General features: G+C 32.5%; 1 protein-coding gene across 1 annotated transcript; it reads left to right on the top strand.

Moving 5' to 3' along the window:
* The first annotated feature begins 7,218 nt into the window (after window positions 1-7,218).
* LOC124369685 (N-acetyltransferase ESCO2) lies at window positions 7,219-25,334 on the top strand. The gene is made up of 9 exons (XM_046827741.1): window positions 7,219-7,466; window positions 14,198-15,218; window positions 15,705-15,891; window positions 17,637-17,814; window positions 18,704-18,815; window positions 22,378-22,567; window positions 22,974-23,141; window positions 23,490-23,695; window positions 24,201-25,334. The coding sequence occupies exons 2-9, from the start codon at window positions 14,215-14,217 to the stop codon at window positions 24,328-24,330; spliced, it is 2,175 nt and encodes a 724-aa protein (XP_046683697.1). The 5' UTR covers window positions 7,219-7,466; window positions 14,198-14,214; the 3' UTR covers window positions 24,331-25,334.
* The last annotated feature ends 563 nt before the right edge of the window (window positions 25,335-25,897 follow it).

Genomic DNA, 25,897 nt, shown 5'->3' with positions numbered 1-25,897 from the left:
TTTAATCTAAACTTTATACATTCTAACGTGATCTTTGCCCTCCTTTTATTGGTTCAGAAGTACAATAAAATAACGATTTTATTACCTAATACTACAAACGTTTTCCGGGGTAGGGCTCCGGACCTCCCAATAGATTTGGGGGGATTTCCATACCTCCGACTCCCCGGTTTTCCAGACACCCCCACAGAAGATTTCTGGTATACATGACTCATCAGCGAAACTGGTGGATGGCTCTATAGTTTCTTCGCAGACTGAACCGGGTCTGAATCAATTGGTTCAAAGTTACTAATGGCATCCGTGTTCATTTTGAAACTTCATTACTATTTCCTCCATCAACAAGAAACTTTGAAGCATCATGCCTAAACAACACATTAGAAATATATTCACCAGCAACACAAGGCTAAGTTTCTGGAGAAAGATTGTCCAGCTTGATTTTTCTTTCTTCCACCAATTGACCAAGATGTGTCCGCTAGATCTCCAATCCACGAATCGGATGATGCCTCAAAAATATTGACCTTTTCTCTTCCTGTCATGCCATTTTAGAAGCAAACCTTGCTTCAATTGTGTTTTCAACTTAGCTGAGTTACTTTCATCTTCTACATTGGATGATCCTAGGAAGTATGTTGAATGTAAAACTTACCCAATTTATTTATTTGTATGGCTTCTAAAGCTACACAAAATACTCATACACTTATTAAATGATATAATAAAATGAAGCAAACATTTTACACCTCTTAACTTTTCAACAACTGTCATCCATTGCTACGCTACCCACAATATATTGGAGTTGAGCTCCCAGCATTTTAAACTAGGTGGCAGCATGTCCTTGTAAAGTTATTTATTTTATAATTGGCGACTACAAACAGAACATTCGTTTTTTGAATTTTCATACAAAATGGTCAACTACTGTGCACTTATGTTTAAAAAAGAATAAATTAGGTTTATCCAATTAATAAAGGGAATCTCATCTTTGGTGCGTTTAATGCTCAGTTTATGCACTCAGCATATGATGAAGAAAAGTCTTTTTTGTCTATTGAGAAGATAAAAATAAGTACCTTCGATATAGATTCAAATTAGGAAATCTTTCCTTAAGAACTAATAACAAATTTAGCTGTAGTTAGTTTTACATCATTTTGTTACTTTGATCTTTGGCTGCATTTGCTCCTATCTCAGTCACAATTAATTCATATTAAACATTAAACGCTAAATACAAACATTGGGACTTACAACGTGAGCTGAATTGCCATAAACAATCAATACTTGACTTATCACTCGCTGCGACTTCTTAAAATACAGACGACAGAACGATACGAAAACAGCTCATCACAGTTCGGTTCCTTTAATCCATGATTCGCTTTTTGATTACTTGTAACACTTCGGCCGGTACCGCCATGAAAACTCGTGAAATCTTTGAAATATCAGAGTTTCACAACACTATTGGCTGTGCGTTTATTAATGGATTTACGTTTGCGAAGCCTATCACTAGACAGGTGGGAAAGTTAATTTCTGTCTGTTTGCACGACAGAAATTAATCTTGAAAATTAACTGACCAATAAACTTGAAATTTTTCATGAAGTTTAATTCCATAAATGCAACCGATTATGATGCATGTCACTCCATGGGATTTTTCTAAACGTTAGCAAATATTTTTACATTGGTCTTAGGAACGAGAAAACATCAGAATACATAAGTTTGTAAACAAACGTTGTACAAACTTAGATGATATGAGTTACATAGAATATAAATAATCTGTTCTGAGGTCCGGGAGATTGTTTGTAAGGTTTGATGTTATGGCTATGCCTTGTAACGTTGATTGTTGCCGTTCAACTATTTGTTACCTGATCTCTCACTTTACATATGTCAGACGAGCTTTCACTTTGGCAATGTCTCAATTTATAGCATTGAATGAGTTATCTATTGTGTAACTAATACAATCAAATATACATACATATGAGACTTTAAAATGTAGGGTTTATGTAAACTAAAATGTACTCGTGTAGTCTAACTACCCACCACATATATTATCTTTGATTTATTTATTATCCCAACGGTGTCACCAATATTACATAAAACCAAATATATAACCTATCCTCCTAGTGTGCATCTTTAATTATCAAGATTAACAATAACACTAAATGACAAACAATTATAATACTTTAACAATATAGTAGGTAATCCATAATAACACTAATAAAAGTATCACAGTAACAAATAGTTTGATAAAATTAAGCATGACAGTAATAAACAATTTGATAATAATAATATTCTAACAATATCGAATCATAGGAATTACTCATCAGAGAAACAAGAAAAAAACATGTAAAACTTAGCAGAAAAATATAAGAAAACAAATTTAGATATCGTAAATATCATGTAAGTGATATGTTTTGAAAGTTTGACTATTGATTTATGTTGGCAGTGGACTGCTATTTATAATGGTATTTACATTCAAACCAGTCCTCCTCCACAAACTAAAATGGTTATAGTCTCGGCTCTCTAACCGAGAGATCACGGGTTCAAATCCCAGGGAGATCCAATCATGACTTTGACAATAAAAACCAGTGAACATCGACGCCGGCATAGCTAAGACAACGAGGCTTAAATGAGAAAAAATACATTCTAACCAATGGTTACGAAAATGAAAAACATATGGTTGATTTTTATTTTGCTCTTGTCTTATTTTGTAAAGTGATTTATGTGGAATAATATTTATTATGCTTGGAATTCTAATAAAAACAACTACAGTTTTTTGTTAATTTAAGTTGTTTTAATTGCCTTTTCGTATTAAAATGAAATCTTTTAGGTCCATTGTGAGTTGAAATTCATATTACAGAACATTTGGCATCCCTTGTGGGGGATGACGATGGAAAAACAGAATCTAGATCGACTAAAGAAAGAAACAATACAATTGAGAAGAGGATTTTAGGGAGCAATAAATTGGGGAGCAGTTTAATGCAAAGTGTCTCAAGATGTCACGGTAATTTATAAAAGGTTATTCGATAAAGCAGATAAACTATTTGTTATTGACACTCAGATGAGTGAGCTTATGTTTACTACAGGAAATGATGAACAAATCATTTAATCTGAGTATGATAAGGTAGAGAGTTACAGAGAGAGGTGGATAGCAATACAATCTAAATGCGGAAGTAAGGCCTAGTCTAGACTCAGACCACCGATCAGTTGTTGATTCAAACTTTTTTGTTCTTAACTACTGTACCATTTGCCTAAGTTTAAAGAACTATGTCGGCTTTTGGGCTCAATTCAAAAGATACGCGAAAACGAGTGTAATGATAATGAAACAAAATTTCATGTTCTGAGTCGGTTAGTAATAAATTTCCTAAGAGTTTCTATGTTGACAATTGTGTAACAAGTTTGGAGAGTAAGGAATAATTAAAGACCTTCATCGATGGTGCTACTTTTGTGTTTGATGAAGCTTGTTTTAAACTGAGAGGGTGGGAGTTTACTCAATTAGACCTTTTAAATAATATTAATACTAATGTCATAGGCATGACATGGAATCGTAACAATGATATCTTGAAAAAAAAATTGAATAGTGTGGACAACGCCAACATAACCTCAGTAACTCAATGGGTTATTAAATTTTGTCAATTGGACACAGAATATTTGATATGATTATACATGATAGGGTTATACAGCCCCGGTGTCTTTGTATCCTAAACTACTACTACGATAAACCCTGGACGAAAAAGGAGGTTTGGATGAAGAAGTAAACGAAGTCATAAAGAAATAATTTTTATTGTGGTTTAAAGCAATCTATCTTTTGGAAGAAGTTGTAGTTCCACGATGGGTTATAACTGGACCATCTTTTGTTTTGACACTACACACTCACAGAAAGCGAAGGATTTGTTATATTAATTCAAGCGAAATAAAGAGTTTAACCCATGAAAAGGCCACTACATCCCGTCTGGAATTTTTAGTAACATTGGTTGGAGCTAGACCCACCCACATGTTGTCCTTGAAGAAATTCAAGGAATTCAACAGATATTTTTATGGACTGTACTACTGCTTTAACTTGGATCAAACAAGAAGATCAATGGAGAGTGTTTGTAAATAATTAAGTCAGAGAAATTAGGAAACTTTCAAAGAAGGAAGATTGGAATCATGTTCCTAGAGAGCACAATCCTGCGGACTTACCTAGTCGAGAATGTACTCCAAAACAGCTTGATGAATCTAAATGGTGGGAGTGACAATCCGTTAAAACAACTCTTATCAGAATGGCCGGTTTTAGAAATAGACATGATAAAGAAGAGATATACAGTGAAAAGTCATCAATATCTGCAGTAGAACTTATAGCAGTATGAAGTTTGGTGAATATTTATAGCAGTATGAAGTTTGGTGAATATTTAGGTCTTCGCTACTCAGATTATTTCAGGATCATCCGCATTGTTGCTTGCATTTTGAGGTTCAAAAATAATTGCCTGAACAAGAGTAATGAGATAAAGACCACAGTTTTAGGTTTGGAAGAATTTTAAAATGCAGAATGTAACAGATTGCAGAATGTGAAGCTGGTTTAAGTTGAATCATTTAATTGTCTACAAAGCCATGATCTCAGAACTTTGCAAGCTTTTTGTAATAACAAAGGGGTGATAAAACTTAAAACAAAAATAAGTGAAAGAAAAGATTTTGAAGCTCTCCGAATGTCAGTAGTTCTGCCATCTAAACATAAAATTGTGGCCAGATTGATTTTGTCATTACATCTTAAAAATTGACACTTTGGTCCGCAGAGTCTTTTGAGTATTATTCGAGAGAGTTTTTAAATATTGAAAGGAAGTCTATTAAAAGGGTTCTTAACGCTTGTGATGTATGTAAACGTTCTACAAGTAAATATCTTGATGCACGTAGTCTACCATTACCAAAAGACAGAGTTCTTGATGCTGCGTGTTTTGAAATAAGCAGTACTGACTTTACGGGGCATTTGTTTCTGCTTGACATGATTAAAACATGGATTTGTATTTTTTTCATGTGCAGTCTACAGGGCGATTCATGTGGAACTCGTACAATATTTAACAACCGAATTATTTAAATTGGCTTTACGCCGTTTTATTGCAAGACGAGGTCGCCCATCCATAATGTACAGCAATCAAGACAAACCCTTCAGAGAATTTGATAATGCTATGAACCATTTAGATTAGACCAAAATCACCTATATCACTCTGATGGACCGCATAGATTGGAGGTTCAACCCATCATCTGCTCCATGGTGGGTGGTTTTTGGAAACGAATAGTAGGAATTGTAATGCAGTGTTTGAAGAAGAAGCCAGAAAGAGCTTTTATTAACAGTGAAGAACTAATATCAATTTTGTGTGATTGTGAATCATTAATAAACAATAGACAAATAACTCACTTGACAAGAGACAATTTAGAATGCACTGCAATAATACCAGTAATGTTTATCCAAGACATTAAAGATTGCAGAGTTATTGACTTAGACTGGATTGTACTGAATTTGAAAGAAAACTCAAATATCTAAAATGAGTTCTAAAGTGAGAAGATCTAAGAAAAAAAATTAGAGTGTAATATTTAGGCCAACTAAAACTGTCGGCTGGAAGGCACTCAAAAAGTCCAAAGGTAGAAGTAGTTATCATCGGCTCATATATCATGAAAAGACAAAATGACTTTGACAGATGAATAATAACAAATATGTACTATAACTTGTTTAAATGTATATAAATTATTATACTAATTCTTGACTTTGACAGGTGATCAAAACACGTTTAATATAATAGATGATGGAGTGATAAGGGAGATTTCAAGACCAGTGGGTCTTTATCTACGAATAACGATCCTTAATATACTTATGTTACTGAATAGGATTAATGTGTGAATGTACTCTTTGCTAACCATCTTGTTATGACATTAAAGTCCACGACATAACATCTGTCATGCACCATAATTAAATAAGATCATGCTTATGTAAAAATGAAACTTTATACAACATTTAAATCTTTCGCACATGTAGTTTTTGGGATATCTTGCGGAAGATATACAGAAGAAGAATAGTGTCAGTCCATTAAAGAGTAGCAAAATGTATAAAATTCCAAGACTATACTTCCTATAATCCTTTCTTGAGATTATACTTCGCAATCCTTGAGCTAAACCTCAGGAGAAATATGTACAATCATCAGCATGATTCATAGGAATCTGTATAGGTAGAAATGAAGCTTCATAGAAAATTCCAAGTCTGCACCTTAATCAGTTTAAAAAATATCGTGTGGATAGACATACAGAAGCAAACATTTTCCAGCTCTCCGAATGATAGGTTTCGCTAACGTTCATAAAGTTATGTTGTTAAATATGAAGGATGTTTGAAAATAAGGACCAAAATTGCAATAAAAGGTAACATGGCTGTTACCAACAAAAATTACAAGGTCTTATTTGGATATATTAAATACGTCAGCAGTTCTAGAGACAAAATAAAAGCACCCCTTGTGATAATAGGTTTAGTTACTCAAAATATCCGTCGAAATATTTTGTTTATCATCGTTGGATAACAATAATAGTGATGTAAATTCTAGCCCTGGCCCTAATGCAAAACTTAAAATATCAAGCAGCAAACCCAAATTTTCATGAGAGATATGTCTGTCTGGTTAATACCATCAACCAGCTAAAGGGAATAGAAGGCGATGTGCTTTACGTAGCATGAGGAAAAATCAGGTGCAACCAGTATGGTTGTGTGTCGATGCTCTCTATTTATGAGCCTGAGTAAGAACAAGGACTGACAAACACAGATGTAACACAGATTCTCATATTGGATGTTTAATTTTGGTGTTATAAATAACAATCTTCACAATCATAAAAGTTTTATTTAAAAATCGAATTCCTACTCTTTGCTGATAGTAGTACATGTTTTATTTTGATTCCATGTAAATTGCTTCGTGTTGATGGTGTTATAAAACATGTACAGGCGTTTAGCATTGTTTTGCACTATGTTACATCATATGTCTGTAATCTAAAAAAAAAGAATCTAAAAAACATAAGACGTAAAATCCAAAATAAAAAATCTTATTCAGTGCAACATAGGGTTTCTCAAATCAGAAAAGTACTAAGGAGCAAAGAGTGAAATGCTAAACATTCTTCGTGGACTTTCGTACAGCTGTAAAATTAACCTTGTTCTAGAATACACGTGAATACATACCAAATTAATTTCTGTTAGTAGTTGGCTTTCTGTAAACGTACAAAGCAAAGTAAATAAAGTGTCTTCTTCTTCTTCTGTATTCCCGCCGAAATCGCCATTTACTGTAATTTCGTACTTGTATTTTGTATCTAAAAGCACAGTTTCAACTGAGCTTTCGTTCCAAATTATACATTGTGTAAATTCCTTTACGATTTAAATAACAAACTATTTTAGCAGCGCTGTGTGATTTCATTTGGTGGGCACAGTTTTATGCCGATCTATGTTTCATTTTGTACAGGCTCAGAACTTAAATTCAAGATTCTGTTATAAGGTAGGAAAGAAGTGTTCTAATTTTAACGTAATAGGTTTTATTTATAATTATGCTTCAATATCAAGCTTTCAAAGTTCGTTTACTGCATTATAGTGCTCTATTTTTGAAGACTGCATTTAGAAATTATAACAGGTTTAACCCTAAATCTGGTGTTATAGTTAATGTTAAAAATAGTCACCTGGTTTTCAGCACTTGCAAGCCTTTTTTAAATCGCCAAAAGTATGACTTACCCAAGTAATATATGGTATATATAGGCCTACTTATTTTAGTCAACTAACACTATTTGACTTTTTCAAAATAAAAATAGGCCTACCTATAAAGTAAATGAAACAGCAATAGAAATCTGTTACATTCAGACAAACCCATGACATGTTAAGAAAACCTTATGAAAGGAACTATAGTAAAGCATATTAGTTTTATGTACCGACAGAATGGGCTATTTTCTTAAGTTGATGTATTAACCTTAATTTCTTTAATATTGAGAGGTAATGGTGACCCCCCCCCTCCCAAATGGGTTAACCCATTTCCCAAGAGCCAATTTTTTTAAATTTCACAGGTGTGTTCCTCCGGCAAGTAGTAATTTTTATGTACATTTTACTCCCTCCTTAGGGATGTTATTATGACCCCTATTTTATAAGTTGTTTGATTATGATCAAATTTGTCTAAATGTGTTTCAAATGAAATGAAATGTGTCTATTTTATATTTGATGAAATGTCTTTATATTTGAGGCGGAGTTAGGGCTGTTTACGCCTCTCGGGTAGGGTACGATAAGCGGACCCGGTTTTTTATATCGAAGAATGTAGTCTTCGATACCTAATATTCACATCTCAAATCCTAGACTATCAATTGATATAAAAGTATCTATAGTCCTCAATAACAATCATATGTTTTATATTAAAATATGAATGTAATATTTACAGTGATCAAACAAGTTATTGTAACAAAAATTAGGAAAACTGAAGTCTACCATATTTGCTTCTCTCACAGTTACAGTTGTTTCTTTCCCACAAATTTCACACAATGGGGTTTTCGGTACGAGTCCAATATGTTAAAGCCACAAAAACAATATATTTTATTTGTTTTATCATCTTTCAAAGCAATGTCGTGTAGTTTTCTAAAATAGACTGCCATTTTTAATAATTAAAATTATTTATGTAAAATTGAAATATTACCCTACGTGTATTATTTTACTGTTTACAGCTGTTGATATAGACTATTTAAGTTAATAATTCAAAATAATTAATCAGTATCGATTGATTATATCGATGGTTATGATTAAGTAATATCGTTTGCCAATTTCAATATAAAAAAACCGGGTCCGCTGTCGTACCCTACCCCGCCTCTCTTCCACTCAACCTCAATGACAGCCTACGTTTAAATGTCTATTTTAGGGAAAAAACCAACCGAAATTTGTTAACATTCCAAGTTACTTTAGGGTGCTTGAAAATCCTTATGATGAGAAATGGCAGGGGTGTGGGTATAAATACTTTTACTAGTTTCACAAAAAAACTATGTAAACTGTACAAATATTTAAGCATAGAGGAGATCATTAAAAGTCCATGTTGACAAGGCCCAAAAGGCTTCCCTTTGGGAGGGTACTGTGACCTCCCTTTATGAATGTTGTTCATAGAACAAAAATTTTGATGAAAAAAAGCTTGGGGGTCACCAAAGTTATACTTAATGAATGTTAGTAATAATTAAATTTGTCAGAACAGGTGTGAGAAAAACAAAATAATCTGAAAAATTAATCGAAGAATGTTATCTTATACACCAACTACTGTTTGTTTTATGGGATAGCCTATATCAATTTTAATAGGCTATTTTTATATTTAACATTAATTACTAAGTGAATGTTTTAATAACATTTGAAACGATTACAGGTGTCGGAAATATGAAATAAACTAGCCTATAAATAATTATTAAAAGCATTGGAATGAAGCTAACAAAAGTTAATTAGTAATCAATCATATGTCCCTAGCCTATATATTAGTTCTTATTATGTGGTATAGGAAGGTAGCAACGTGACATGTATCATAGATAGAAAAACGTTTAATGTAACATTTATGAGCACTTAAATAAAAGATTGTCCAACATGATCTGAGCTCAGGAAAGTGCCAGTCGAAAATACCTGTTGCTTGGGGCCATAGTCCTGCTCTTCTAGCAAAAAGAGAAAAAAATCCCTCAAGGTAATACCTAAATTTAAGCACAGATCATGTAAGTGGTCATAAATGTTAAATTCCATTTTTCCTACCTATAATACATATCTACCTAGCTAGCTATATCACATTACAACATATAGTACATAGGGGCAATGGATTACTTAGCTTCATTTGATATTAAGAAATATTTATTATAGATTTTTATTTTGTTATTTAGCCATTCATTTTTTATGGATGTGACAGCTATACACATTCTCATAAGAATAAAAATATATTTATAAATATGCAATTCATTTATTGTATGCAATAGCTTCCAACTGTTTTAAGCTTAACTCTGTACAATTTTAAGAATTCCTATTATTGTAGTTTCTATGTTTGAAATTTGTTTTTTAAGATAAAAGGATTGTGAAGGAAAAAGGATTTTTCCAGAAATTTGCTATCTTTCAGTGATACAAAATGATTTTCAATCGTATTTCAACTAGTGCAACATCACATTTTTTGTACGAAACGTAAAAATCATGCATTAAAATTTTTTAACAATACTGTATAAAGCAACATTGATATATGAGTTATTAGATTAAGAATTATTTACAATAAATTGTACGATTTATAATCTTAAGTTGTTAAAGTTTGAATATTTTTTGACAACTTAACATTAAGGTAGCCAAAAAGGCTACATTGCTTAACTATTTCTGTCTATTTAAAACTGAGACTACAAACTTCTCATGAAATGCCATTGTTCAAAAATATTTATGGCTTTACAATATGTACCCAGTTTTCAATGATTTTAATATGAAGCTCTTTAAGGATTTATAAAGTACAATCCTTTCATCTTCTCTACTCATTATGAAAAGTTACATTAATTTCCATATAGTAATAAAATTGATATATTCATTTGGATTTAATTACTTTTGACGTGCTGCCCCATACTAAATAATTTATTTTTGCTCTAAGTAGACACACTAATATTTAGATTCCAGTTTGATCAAATTTACTTTGCAAATACTTTAATCTTGTACATGGAGCAGTTGTATTCTCCATTTAATTTTCTTGTGAGTTACTGTCAGAAGAGTAAGTCAATGGCACAATTGTCATTGGCACACTAGCGGGTGCAACAGTTATCACAAGGTAACCAAATCAAGCAACGTTGAGCGTGGCTGTTGCTTGGATGGGTAGCAAGACCGCTAAACGATTTTGTCCTTGCAAGAAGCTTGTCTGCCCGGCCATTGGTGGTGGTTCAGAAGTCACCTTTAAGCCGTTGGTCTCCAGATTAAGTGTTAAGAGAGGGCTTCTTAGCCCTAACTTCTGGTAAAATAAGACGTGTTTACTTTACTTTTACTTTTAGGTTACTATAAATATCTACAGTATAAAATATCTTAATTGGTTTTTTTGTTCCAGTTTTGGAATAAAATGCCTAGTAGACTTTTCAGTTGCACTGATAGGTTCTTCACCTTAGACTATTCTTATATACCCACATAGTACTAAGCAAAGTTTCCAAATCATTAACAAATTTTTCATAGTTATCAAGTTTATTTGTACACTTTAAGGAATTTTTATTACAACACAAACTCCAACAGATCATTTACCTGTTTCAAGTTAAAGAATCTCTAAAGCTCCTTTGAAAGGCAGTTATCTTATCATTATTAATGATTTCATTTATGGTTTGTACATTTATCAGTAATTTGTCTTAATCCCTTTTTTGTCTTTAAAAAAGATTTCTACTAACTTAATATATAATCTTTTATAAAAAAAAACTAACTTCTTAATGATATCTTGAGTAGCATATTTTTCACTATTATATACCTACTCCAAGAGCTTTTTTATGACGAAATACCGGTTGAAAATTTTTGGAGAGTTACCAGTTTTCTCTTTTTTAGTATATGAAGTCTAGAGGCTGTTTTTCATCCTGTTTTCGCTTAAAAGAGCTTGTATTTCATTATCTGGCCCTCGTGGTTATTTAGTAATAAGTGCCTATTTATATATATTACCGCAGTTACACATGTTGGATCAACAACCAGCAATAGCCTATTGGCCGAGTGTTAAAAGTTAAGATATTTCAATGAAAGTGTAAATGAAGAAATATTAAAACATCAGTTGGACAAAGTTAAGTGTCTATTTGTGCATATGCAGTTACACATGTTGATCTGGATCAACAACCGGCAATAGCCTATTGGCCGGGTGTTAAAAATTAAGATATTTCAATGAAAGTGTGAACGAAGAAATATTAAAACATCAGTTGGAGAAAGTTAAATGTCTATTTATGCATATGCAGTTACACTTGTTGACCCAGATCACAAGCCAGCAATAACTGTTAACCGAGTACTAAAAATTGAGATAACTCAATAAATCTTATAACGAAGAACTATTAGCAGATTGCTCATACAATCTGTAAATTTAAAATCGATCAGACTAAGTGCATTTTTATGCACATTACCGTCCATTATGCTTGTAGACCAGGGTGAAACAAAGAAGTATTACTAGGTTGTCAAAGTGTATGTAAATTTGAAGTTGATTGAAATATTTTAAGGGCAATATTTTTGTAATAATTTTGCTTGGTTGTGTATCTGGGTCAATAAGTTTAATAACATATTAACTTTCCATAAAAATGAAGTGTTTACTCTTGTTTTCTCCCAGGTCAACAAGTTCAACAGATGTTAGTTAATATGCAAAAAAAGGCACTTAACAATGTCCGATTGATGTCAAATTACAGATGGTATAGGCAATTTGGTATTGTTTCTTTATTTCGTTTCATTGAGCTATATCAATTGTTTGTACCCCATCACAGGTTATTGTCTATCGCTTGTAATTGCGTAACTGCAGTATATATGCTTATCAAACAACCTGTTTCATGGATCTTGGAATTTATTCAACATCTCCAGAAGCAAAGAGACAAAGCTTTCTAGCTAAGCGGCCCAAGTTACCTTGTGATCGTACTGCATATAAGAAATTAAGAAATAATGTGCAACAACATATTAGAATTGTCAAGATCAAGTTTCACTACACTTTCCTGTCTAAAAAATGATCAAGCAGAATCTTGTGGTCAAAACTAAAAGATCTTTGAGTTGACAATCCTAATACTTATTCCCTGGTTTTTCTTAATCTCAATGATGTAAACAACTTTTTGTTGAAAAATTCCTGATGATCACAGCTGCTACTTTTGATGTACCTGATTTCCAGTTCTCTTTCACTCCAGTGACTGAGACATGTTTAAAGGGAGGATGTCCAGCAACACAGCTGGGGCCAATGGCATTCCTATAGGATTTATAAAGATACTCTTCCTGTCACTCTTCCAACTATCACCGCTATTTTCAATAAATCTCTGACTACTACAATGTTCCCATAGGCATGGAAGTCTGCTTTAGTCCATTCACTTCAGAAGTGCTCTTCTCCACAAAATCCTTCAACCAGATCAATAAGTATACTCCCTGCTTTATCAAAGTGCCTACAGTGGATTGTTAATCACCAATTATTTTAAGAAGTACAGAAGTAGTGCTGTGATTTGAGCAAAAACCCTATTCAAAATTTGATCAAATGTTGTTACTTTTAAGAAAAATATTTAAAATTGCTGATGAACAATCCGCTGTAGACACTTTGATAATGCTGGGATTATAGGTATTACTTATATACACATAAGATTAGTGTGGTCTGTGCATTGCACAAGTAAGTTATATTTCTGGTATTGGCTATAAGGATTCATATAAAAAAAATTTCAATAACTTCATATTATGACAATTCCTTGTTTAGTTATGTATAAACTGTTGCTTTATAAGGCTACGTCAAACAACATATCAAAACACTCACCAATATAACACTACGGGAGCAAACAATATTGGAACCGAAAAACTGACTTCTAAACAATATATATATATTTTTTTAAAGAGATGCCGATCCCCTTTTATGCCGTATTCTGCCCGTCTTCATGTGCCACTGGAGGATCTTATCAAACAGAATAAAGGGGAGAATCGATACATTACAGGGTCTATGGTACTGATAAAAAGTGCAAGGGTCACAGACAGGATTCGAACCTGCTCTCTCTCTCTCTAACTCAGACTCAAAGTCCAACATTTTAGACCGCTCGGCCACCAGCACTCCCACTTATTTATTAGCAACATTATCTCTTGGAACAAAATTATGGAATGCACTGCCAAATAGATTAAGATCACTGCCATTTGGTATTTTCCAAAGACAAATTGGCTTTATCCGTTTGGAACACCCAATCTATGAAGTGGGTGAGTTTTTTGGGATTTTCATGAATTAAACAATTATTGTTGATCTTAGGAAATTATTTTATCTGTGTTGTAATTCGTTTTTGATTAATCTATCATTAGTTTTAATTGATTTTTTATTTATTTAATGTATTGTTTCTTTTAAAGATTTTGACGAACCGGAGGATTGCATTGCTCTTAACATTGAAGTGTACAGTGATGTGTTTTCGATGTGACAAGTTTGACAAAATGCCATGTAATCTTTACCAGTAATAAATGAGTACTATCATTGTTTTTATTACATACTCCATACAACTATTAAGAAAATTATTTTCACAATTATTCAGTAAAATATATTTTTTTCAGAAGACTTGAATTGGACTATGGATCTAGCAGCGTTTTCTCCACAAAAACTACAGCTGATTCATCAGTCATCCCCTCGAGCATCTGCTCGTAAACGCAGTCTCTTCCCCTCCAATAGTCCCCAGAGTAATGACTTAGGCCTCATATCGGAACTGTATTCAGATGACTCGGATGTTTACAGTCCCCCGCTGACTTCACCATCTCTATCAATTACACCTGCAAAGGCCTCAAATACTCCAGATAGAATACTGAAAGTCACAAATTGTCTGAAATTTGATGATTTGTCACCCAAACAATCTGAACGGAGGTCACCAAGAAAATTTCACCATAAAATGTTTGGAAAAGAGAATACAGATGTTTTACAGATGAGTGTGAGGAAATCCCCCAGAAAATCATCTAAGAAGCAATTGTTGGAAAAAAAGAATTTCGATGACCACTTTGTTACTTATTTGTCTGAGAGCTCAGAGGAACAGGAAAAGATACAGTTCAGTGTCAGTTCTGATAATCTTTCTACTCCCAAGAATGGTATGAATAATGCCATGAGTCCAACAGCTCCTAAAATGATAATCAAACCTAACAGTTTTTATGGGAAAGTGGCCCCGATATTGGCCACAAATCAGACCAATCGAATCCAGGGAATGAAATGTGTCTTTAGACCCGTACAGCGGTCTAGAGCCAAGGCCAAATTACTGTTTGAAGACAAACCCACTGCGAAGAAACGAGAGAGATCTAGAAGTATGGATGTTATGAGGGAAGCAAAAAGACGGAAAGCCATATATACTGGAGTTCATCATGCTATTCCAAAGCAGCAAAAGCGTAGCCCTCCACTTGTTGAGCATGTTAAAAAAGAAACAATACGAGAGAAAGCAAAAAATCTTACAGATTTGTCTCGAACACCCTACAGTATCAAAAAGAAGAAGGAAGGTTGGGAACATACATTGAGATTCACAAAACCATTGAGATATGAAGATTCACCGTATATGGCTGGAAAGAGAAAGTTCTTCAAGACATCAGTGCAAAATCCGTAAGTATCAAATTAATGTCTATTACAACTTGTTTTGTTGTCAATTATTTAAAAATATTTTGATGTTTACTCAGCAACTTTGAATGTATGTGTTGGAGATTTATTTATCAAAAGCAAATCCAATAATCGTTTACTTACCTCCATTACATAACTACTGAATAAAAATATTGAATTTAATCCTATCACTTAGATTAAAATTAAATAATTTCATCTTCTTGAGTAGATGGAAACATTTTAATTGGGATGCAAGAGATTTTCTTATTGAATTATTAAATGCCTTTCAATATCCTGTCAGAACCAAAGCTTAACCTCTCCAAATGATCTCTTTTGTGACATGTTTTCTTAAACAAATCAAACTGTACATACTTACAGGCTGTTGTTTAAAAGAGAATTCAAATCTGCATTTCCGTTACTTTAAAATATAAAAATCAATCTAATGCTGGCAAACTGGACCTATCAATTAGTTGAACTTCATATAATTTTCAGTATATCATCATCTCCTGGTTCTGGCAGTGATGCATCACCGCCATCTTTTTTGAAGAAACGGAAGCTTTTTGACAGTCGCAAGAGCTACTTGGAGTCTTCACCTTCACCTTCGCCGGAAAAAATAAAACTAGATGCTGCAGATATTTCTGAGTTGATTGAGGATAACTCCGATAATGACAAGCTACAGGTAGGCTTGAAGTGGTAGAAAGGTGTGTGTTTAGCATGATTAGTAAATAATCGATGAAAACTGTTAGTCCTTCCTCAGCCCATCGGAAACCTTTGCTCAGATACCATTACATGTTGTCTATAACAGCATATATTATGTTGAATTCATTTTTTTCCTTTACTTTCTTAAGACATTTACAATCTTACATTAATATTATTAGTTTACTAAAAAAATCAACAGTGTTGAAACATCTTAAGTTTATTACTATATGTCAGTAATGCACACTTGGACTGCGTGGTTGCATGAGCATGATCGTTTACTGTTTCCTGCCAGGGTGAAGCATTTAAAAATTTTGTAATAAATATTTCAATGCTCAATTAATTAGTTATTTAGTATTGTTGTCTTTATAACATTGTTATTTTTTTACATACCAATAATTATACATATTAATTTTATGAAGTTGAATGTTACAGCTGTAACATTTGTAAACAAAAACAAGTTTTAACTCAGAGTCAAATTTAATAAAGTTTATACAAAATTTGAGATATCAAAATGTTACTAAATATTGCTTTTTACAACTTTAGAGAATATAACACAAATAAAAATGTTGACATAACCATTTCTTTTCCAAAATATTTACTGTCTTTATCTTGAAACCTGTAAGACATGTTGAAAATATACATATTAAATTAGAACAATAAAAGTATTAAATAATTATTGAATATTAAAAAAGTTTAATGTTGTGTCTATATTGGTAAATAGTTTAGTTAAAACGGTACAGTTTTGAATAATTTACAGTATTATTGTGGAAATAGTAATGAACTGCTATAATTTCTAGGCAATTCAAATGAAAATTGGTACTAAGACAGTACTTGCACATTTCTTGATAAGTTCTCCTCTAATAGAAGTCTAGTGTCAACTAATAAAAAGTTTCAAGAGCATTTTTGCAAAATTGAATTCTCAGATACTTCACAAACTAAACATTAAAAAAAATTTCAGTCATTTGGATTATTCCTACGCATTGTTTTATAAATCTTAAAGTTGCAAGATGGAGGCTATATACAATTTGTAAAACGAATGTTCATATGTTGTCATATATTATAAACCCAAATGAAAGATGGGCGCCTACACCCAGATTGTCAGAAAGCAGGAATTCACCTCAAGGGTGACTCATGCTAAAATTTGCCTCTGCCTGTGTGAGTGGGAATCGCTGCTGATGAAACGAAAATTCTGTCTCAGCAAACGAAGGATAGGTCCCATTTCTCTTGTGGTCTTGATTGAGGTGTCTGTCGCTTCATATTCTCATGTTTACTGATCCTGCATGAACTTTAGCCATTGAAAAAGAGCACACAAGAGAGTGTGCTATATCAGAGGGTTGAAGAAGCATCGCCAGCAGCAAACAGTGAAGTCTCCAGGTGACGCGCGGAAGTACATTATGACAAAGACAATGTCAATACATTATGACAATGACCTGTAGAATAAAAACTTAAATATTTTATATGCGAGGTTTGATTACATTTAATAAAAAATTATAATCATACTGTAGTTAAAACCAGATGTAAGGATTAAATGGTTTAATTGAAATAAACCTTGAATAGGAAAATTATTGAAGGATTAATTTAGAAGATTAGGGTGAGTAGTTGAATATTTAATGGATTAAGCTTTTTTATCAGTAACTATTATTAGTAATTATTACTCTCAAAACTACTTAACATATGATGCCGACATTATGTTGAAGTTGATTTGCTTTTTCACAATATTCACAGGAAGGACCTGAAGTTGAAGACATTCTACTTCGCTTGGAAGAGGAAGATGACGAAGATAAAAAGAGAGAGGCTGAGCGCAGGATGTTGATGAATATTTTAGAAGACTCTCCGACTAAAACATCTGCCATAGATAGTCTATCACATTGCACTGCCTCTCTGGATCTGAATGACTCAATCAGTAAGTGTTTTTAGTTTAAGTGCTACATTAAATTAGTTAATTCAAAAAATTAGTTTTTTTGATATAAAATACATGAGTTCTCTAAAATATATGGCAGCTACTGAATAGTAACTTAATTATTTTTCGTATATTTTGTCTAAAAGGTAAAAACGTATAATAAGAATACAATTCAGTAAGTACGGGAATAATATGTAAGAAACTAAATAATTTAAAATATCATGTCCGTAGTATATGAAATGTACTTTCAATAGATTCTCAGGACTTAAACATTTATAGCTCACAATTATTTCTAACAATATAATGGTGGTTTCTTTGAGAAACTTACAACTACTTAAGTTTTCATAAATCAATACATAGTCATCTCACTTAAAAAGCAAAGGCAAAACAAACAAATATGCAATGTTGCCCACAGCCATCTCAAGTAGTCTGGTTTTCATTGTCCTTCCTGTTGGCCTAAGTTCCTGACAATAACACACTCAAAGGCAATGATGTAGTGAGTGTTTTAAAATTGTATTAGGGGGAGAATGCTGACCTCTTATTGTTTTCAATTAATTTAATTTATAGTCTACTGAACGAAGGAGGTAAAATACCTGAATATAAATAAAAAAAAGTTCAAAAAATAATCACAACTTTATTGGCAACAATGTATAATTTTCGGCAGCATTACTAGAAGTATACCAGTTGGCTTGAGGCTTTCTTCAGCATTGCTGCCCAGAGGAAGTGTGCAGGAACTCCCTCAGTGAACCACTGCTAGAATTTAAGTAAAGGTTCTGAGAACTTTTTACACTCTACTCACCCAGTCCTCTCCCTCTCTAAACATGTGAATTGGTGCAATGTTACCAAATATACAGTTTTAGGTGTTATCCTGTAACTATTGTTTTGTTTCCAGCTGGATCAGGCTGTTCAAGATTTAGTTTGGAGCAGGAGGGGAATAGCAGTGAAAAAACTCCGACTCGCATTTTTTCGTTTTTCAAGAAAAATTCAAGCACTTCCAAGACTGAGTGAGTATAATTGATATTCCAGTCCTAAATTTGTCTCTCGTGTATAATATATAAAAAAGTTTTAGGATGGTCCAAAAAATGGTAATTTTGTTTCCAGTGAAAATATTTGTTTATCATTTGATTCAAAAAATTACTTGCATGTATCACTTATTAAAAAAATAAATGGACTAGTTTTTATACAATTTACTATGCAAATGTTGTTAATTAACATCCAATTTTTAAATTATACAAGTGTGTATTATTTGTTTGAATTAAAAATATGAATTTATCAAATAAATAAAACCATTCTGAAAATAATAATTAAATATTTACTTTTAATATAAAGGATAGGTCAGCATGCTCTCTATTCAAACATGACTCAACAGCTAGGTGTTGTTATTAATCACTGAATCATTGGACTCATTATGAATTTAGCACTCTGAAATGGTCATATTCTCTGCAAGTAATAGTATATATTTTTAAGATAATATTTTTATAATCAATATTGTACTTTATAAATCACCTCAATAACAGTTTTTCTTTGCCAGTTTCCACTATTAGGCATTGATATTTTATAACTAGCATTTGAAGTTTATTTTCTTAAAGCCTGCTTCCTAATTTGACAATTTCAGTGACACAATCATTTCAATCGTATCATCACGATCATGGTGCTTATTATCAAAATGTTTCTTCAAACAAGTAATTGTCTTTGTACAATATAAGGAAACTGTATGAAGTAGGACGAAGGAGTTCCCATCCAATGAGATCTTGAGTAAGATTTCAAAATATGTTGGTGATTTAATTGTATAACCATAAGATAAAAAGCAACAATTCCTTCCTGTCCCAAAAAATATTATACTTAATTTTGTTGGCTAAACATGTTTTTTTTTTTACTTTTTTTAGGTGATGTCACCATTCTTTGGTATACTGACTTGATTCCTGTGTTACTTTAGAATGTACTTTAGGATCCCATGTTTTATTACCTATAATAATAATATTACCTAAAAAAGAAAAAACCATGATCTTTGTTAGAATACTGCCAAGAAAACGGCCTAAACATTTAGTGGTGTGTTGCTCAGTCAAAATTTTTAGTATCCAATGTTAGCACAATTTTAGATAATTGTACATTCTGTCACACTTCTATGAAGAACAGGAGGTACACATGCAGGTACAAAAGCGTGCGTATGCCAACCACCGCCAAATGTTGACTTTAGCGCTAAAGTGGTGGAATTTTAAAGTGTTAGTTATTTAAAGCATGTTTCTTATTCATTCTTAGGATTTAAATACATGAATGTGTATATAATATTTAAAAAGTCTATTCAATGTGTTCCATACCACGACTATTTCAAGCAGGCTTTGGTACACCACTCACTTTTACAACCACTGTGTCACTTTGTAGTTATGTTAATAATTATAAATATGCCATAATTTTTGTTTTATCCTGTTAACACATTGAATGCTATGGAATCTACTACGTAAATTGCATTTATTAATAAACATGCCCTATGCTACCATATTTATCAAATTCATTTCTATCTGGTCATGAAGTTCCAGTTAGGTCAGAAAGTAGCTTGGATGCCAATTCAAAACTATTATAAAAGTTGTCCTTAAACATGGCGCGGCTATTTCCAAGTTTTCCTTCCACCAGTTGCAACACCAACTTAGATGAGTGGCCTTTTCTAAACAATCCTCCAACTTTATCTGAATCACTTCATGTATTTGAATTTTCAGATGAAAAATGTATGTGTCTGAGTATGAGAATAAATTTATCTTGACTCAAATATTCTTTAAAAGTCGGCACTCTGTTCTTGTCTCCCAGTAATCCTGGAGCTGGTTGAGGTGAATAGAATCAGTATGCAACAATAGACCAATAAAGGTTTACAACTCCGTCACTTCAATATCCTACCATCCTGTAACACGAGATTTGATAGATGTTGTTGGTCCAAAGTAGTTCCTGAGATATCATTGTTTATTTTGAGGTAAATTTTTTTTTAGAAATTGATTATACATCAATAAATAAAACCAGTCAATTTGTAAACTTTTACTTGGTACATCTAATAATCCACTGATTCCACTGAAAAGGGGCGTCAGGAGTGGTTTCACTTAATTCACTATCTACATCTGATGCACCATCGTCAGTAGCACTATTTTCAGATTCACTATTAGCAGATATTATGAAATGCGATACAGAGCTAATATAATACAATATTATAACATCTAAATAAACCAAACACAAAATGTCACACAAACAACCACACACCGCTTACTCCGCAAATCTGCGTTGCTGCACTAACATGTTCACCCTTTACTTAGCATGTATCCTGGCTGTGTAGACTCACTCTCAGTACTCTATACCATTAAGAAAGAGATAAGGACTATTTGGGTGATTGATTGATTAAAAAACCGTGTTAAATAATTATTACCAAAATATAACTAAAATTTCTCCTTTAAAATACTATAATATAGTGGACGTAAACAGTTAGATTAGCATGTTTTTTTGTATTCTACAGTTAGTATCACTTTGTCCTAGTAGAATTTAAATTATAGTAAATATTTAATACAAAACAGAGACCCACAATACTCACAAAATCTATTTACATAATTTTTTGATTAGTTTCTCTGCACTTCTGTTTCCAGTTTCAAAATTATTTAATAATGGGAATTTATATCCATGGAGTTTGTAACGTCTCAAAAACTCTTGACCGGCCTCCACACGATTCAACGTGTGTTGATTTGTCAGCTGTTTTGAGATCCACTTCATGAACAGTTTTCGATATCCCAGGGTTTCTATGATAGATTTGTGTAGCAGAGATCTGGGTATTTGCAGAAATGTTGCAGAAAGTTCATTCAAAGTTATTCTGTGATCGTCACTGAACGCATTTTCAATTTTTGCCAGGATTTTGTTAGTCACAGTTGAAGCTAATCAGCCCCTCTGATCATCGTGCACAGACATTACCGTTTTTTAACTCGTGACACTGCTTGAACACACTCATACGATTCATAGTCTTTTTACCATATGAACCTGATTATAAACCTCAACCACAGTTTTTCCCATCCAAACGAGATAATGGATGACGCCACATATTTTGCACTTGGTAAGAGATTGGATTGACATTTTTCAGTAAACATATTGTTACATCGACAGTTCTCAACTAATTGACCTCGAGTTGGTCTCATTGTGGAGGGGAGGAATTAGGCTATTTGGCAATGTAGCCAACTTGTCAAAAAAATTCCTCCAGTTGTGAGAGCCTTAGTACACTTTTTTCTGGATATGCCTTTTATATAACTTTAACATGGAAAACATTAACAGTGTCAAAAAAGATGCTGAACTATAATTTTAGGTAAAGAACAACTTGTTTTACGTTGCGTCACTATTTTATTGGTGACCACGAATATGAATCCTTTATTGGCTCAAATTCTTATATAACGTTTTTGTACAATCTAATTGTAGTTTTTTGGTTAGGTACCTGAATGAAGTCTCATTTTCAAAACAGTTGATAGCCATTATTGGGAACTTGTTTTATTAGATTTAATTTACTAGGATGTCTTATTTCCGTGACAAAACAGCTATCTGATCTTTCAGTTCACCCGCTCAAAAGAACAGGAGGAAGTGGGTTGGAGTGGGTGAGGATCAGCTCCAGATTGATGCAGGTCAGAAGAAGTTCGGAGCCTGTCAGTGTCCAGATTGTGGCATGGTCTATCAAGTGGGAGAAGCAGAGGATGAGATGCATCATACGGCCTTTCACAATAACATGTCAACACTCAAACACACGGTAAGTCTGTGTCTAGAATATGTTGAAAAATAATTCACTCAATAATACAATGTTCAGTGAAGTATTCTCAAAATGTCAAGTATTCTTATACAGTCATTGAAATATGATGTTTCAATTTCATTGTAATTGGCATTGATTTACCATTTATTCATGTATTATAAATCAAAAATCTTTTTCATAAATTTCACATTTAATTGTATGCACTAAACTAACTTCAATTTATGGAGGTATAAGGAAGTGATTTTTAACTGTACTAAATCAAATTCAGGTGAATTTTTCTGGCAGAAAAGATTGTTTGAATATTATTATGAACTGTATACTATCTATAAAATGTACTTTATTTGGTAGAACCCATGGTGTTTGTCAAATTAAATTATAGTTAGAATTACCATATTTCTTGTACCAGGGTTGGAAGAATGAACGAGTGGTGTATACTTATGGGATTGATTACATCTTGGTGGTAACCGGAGATGACCCTAAGAGTTGGCAGCAGAAGGCGTTCGATGTGTTGTCAATCGTGGACAAAATGTTGGGCATTACCCCAGCTACCACCAACGTTATGCATAACCAGAAGGTAGGGAGTCAAACTTGACGCAATACTGTTTAGTCTTGTCCTCACTTTGGTTTTGGTTTGTTTATATGTGTCTTTTAATAACTTTTAATGTGTATCTAAAATAACATGTTATCTGTCAATAGTAGCAGCATTTTGAAATATAACTCTGTAAGTGATGTTACTTGAAAATTTTGGAGCATATAACACATTCATATTAAAATACTCTTGGTATAAAATGTTGTTTCATGTATATCAGAAAGGAATGATGGTCTAAATTGAAGATAATCCCTATTTTAAAGTCTGCAACATGATCAACTGAGTAAAATATGGGTATTAGGTCAGTTGTAACCTGCACTTTTGTGTTGAAAGGTGTTCATGTACATCTCTGACAAGCGGGTGGTGGGCTGTGTTGTGGCGAACCCCTTGTCAAAGGCCTACAAGATGATTAGCTCAGAGAGTGATGTGGACATCTGCTCTGAGGAGACCTACCCGGTCCGTTGTGGGATTAGCCGAATCTGGACATTATACTCTCACCGCAGACGTGGTATCGCCAGTACGATGCTTGACACTGTTAGGTAAGTCTGATATGAGTGTAGAGCAGTTTGTATTAGTATACGTCCTGCGAGCTCACTATAGTTGATTGAATATCTCCAGTGACGTTCACTTATATAAACAGAAAATACATTTTTTTTCATAATTAACTTAACCTTACTTAGTACCTGAAGATGAAATCCCAGATTTCGAAATGTACATTGTAAGAAAAATAAAAGTTAAAAAAAAAGTGTTAAAAGGTTTATTCATATTGTGTTATACAGAAAATAAATCTGAATTTTTGACTCATCTTTATAGTAATTAAAATTAATAAAATAAAATTTATGTTTTTTAATAGTTTGTCTTAAGATATCTTGGAATATAAACTAATTAAAGGGTTAGTTACTTCCATTCTCTTCTTAATTCTTTGAGAAATTGACCAATAATTTATTATTTTAATCATCTATGCTTGATACTTTCAATGTTATTATATTTACAGAAATCTATGATATTGTTCAATTATTAAACTTACCTTGCACATTATTCCAGACGTAATTTTATGTATGGACACATCCTCCCAAGAGAAGCTGTCGCTTTCTCCATTCCAACTCCTGATGGCAAGAAGTTTGCTGCCAAGTACATGGAGACTCCCAATTTCTTAGTTTATACAGGATATTAGTTAGCAGACATACCTTCTGATACAGGATGTTAGTTGGCCGACATAACTTCTGTTCGAATTCAGAGAGTAAATTTGTAGGTCTCATTTTTACAAAAGTAATTTTGAAACTGTGTTTTTGAAGGGAGGTTGAGAAAATAAGTAAAACTTGAATAGTTCCAACCATAAAAGTAAAAGATTTCACTTGTGAAATATACGCCTCCTTCAAAAAAGGGGTTAATTTCTTAAAAATTATAATTTACTGTAGGCAATTGATAGAGACATACATTATTATTGAAATTTGTTCTAAAAACTGTGAATTCCAAATATTGGCAAATATTAATGCTGTTTGAATATAATATAGAAGAGGTTGTATAAAATATGAATGTAGCTTAAATAATAATTATATAATCAGTTAGTCTTGTTTGTACATTTTATTTCTAATTTTAACATCTTAATATGAAGACTACTCTGCCATGTATTTAAATCATGAAATTACTGATAAGAAGAGTGAATATTCATAATCTTATTCATTCTCAAATACATTTTAAGTACTAAAATATAATGTTGTTTGTAATAATGTCTAATGTGTCTAGCCATATTGAATAACTTTTTACCAACAGTTGAGCAAACAGTATTCTGTTTAAATTTCAGGAGATTTTCTTTGTTTTTAAAAGAAATTGTGAATTTGTTAACAGTAGTGTTATAATGAAATACATTATATATTTATAATTGCTCATTTAGTTTTTAAGTTTGACCCATGAAACTGGATGCTGTCTGTACTAATACTTATACACAGTTGTTCATAGACATAGCATTTTAGATGTTTTACATACAATTATAATTTACTACTAGGGAAATATTATTAAGTTTATACTGTCAATTACTGCACATTTTGTGTGCCTTTATTATTGTGTCAATGTATTTTTCAGTAAATGCCAGTTCTATATTTATTATCATTTAGTATTATCTTAAAAACTAGGCAACTTTTGGTGTGAAGCAAATAAACAGACTTATAATCAAACCTCTTCCACTTTGTTTTTAATAATCAACTCCATTTTCTATAGAGTCAAAATAGAACTACCCTCCAAGTAACATTGTTAAATTTTCTGTTGATTTGGCCGTTTACTAAGTGGAATCGACACAAAGTGGACAATCGCCAGTAAAAACATTATACTACCCAACCACAATGGTTTACATAAAATATCAATTAATTGAAAACTTGTGATTTATTCTTCATACTTAGTTGTCTTTGGTTTTGTCCGTGTCTGCAGTGTTCTTTGTTAAATGAAATAAGTATATATATTATTGTTCAAATTTTGTATTGGACCACATTTCTTTTAATTAAATTATTTGCATAGTTAATACATGCAGTACATAGGGATGTAAAATACCGAGGTAAATACCCAATGCTCATAAACATCCAGGTATCTTGAATTTTAATTAGAAATCCTGTTTCACAGTACTTTAAACTTTGGGAAATGTATGGAAGCTCAATTTAAAAAGTTTTCAATTAATAGAAAGTTATTAAAATTAACAGAAATTATAATTGGGACTTCAGATAAATGCCTTAGAAGTGAGACGCATTTTG

This window comes from Homalodisca vitripennis, chromosome 1, assembly GCF_021130785.1.
Source record: "Homalodisca vitripennis isolate AUS2020 chromosome 1, UT_GWSS_2.1, whole genome shotgun sequence".
Classification (NCBI taxonomy): Eukaryota; Metazoa; Arthropoda; class Insecta; order Hemiptera; family Cicadellidae; genus Homalodisca; species Homalodisca vitripennis.
The sequence above is the reverse complement of the archived record's forward strand: the minus strand, read 5'-3'. Positions and strand labels throughout refer to the sequence as shown.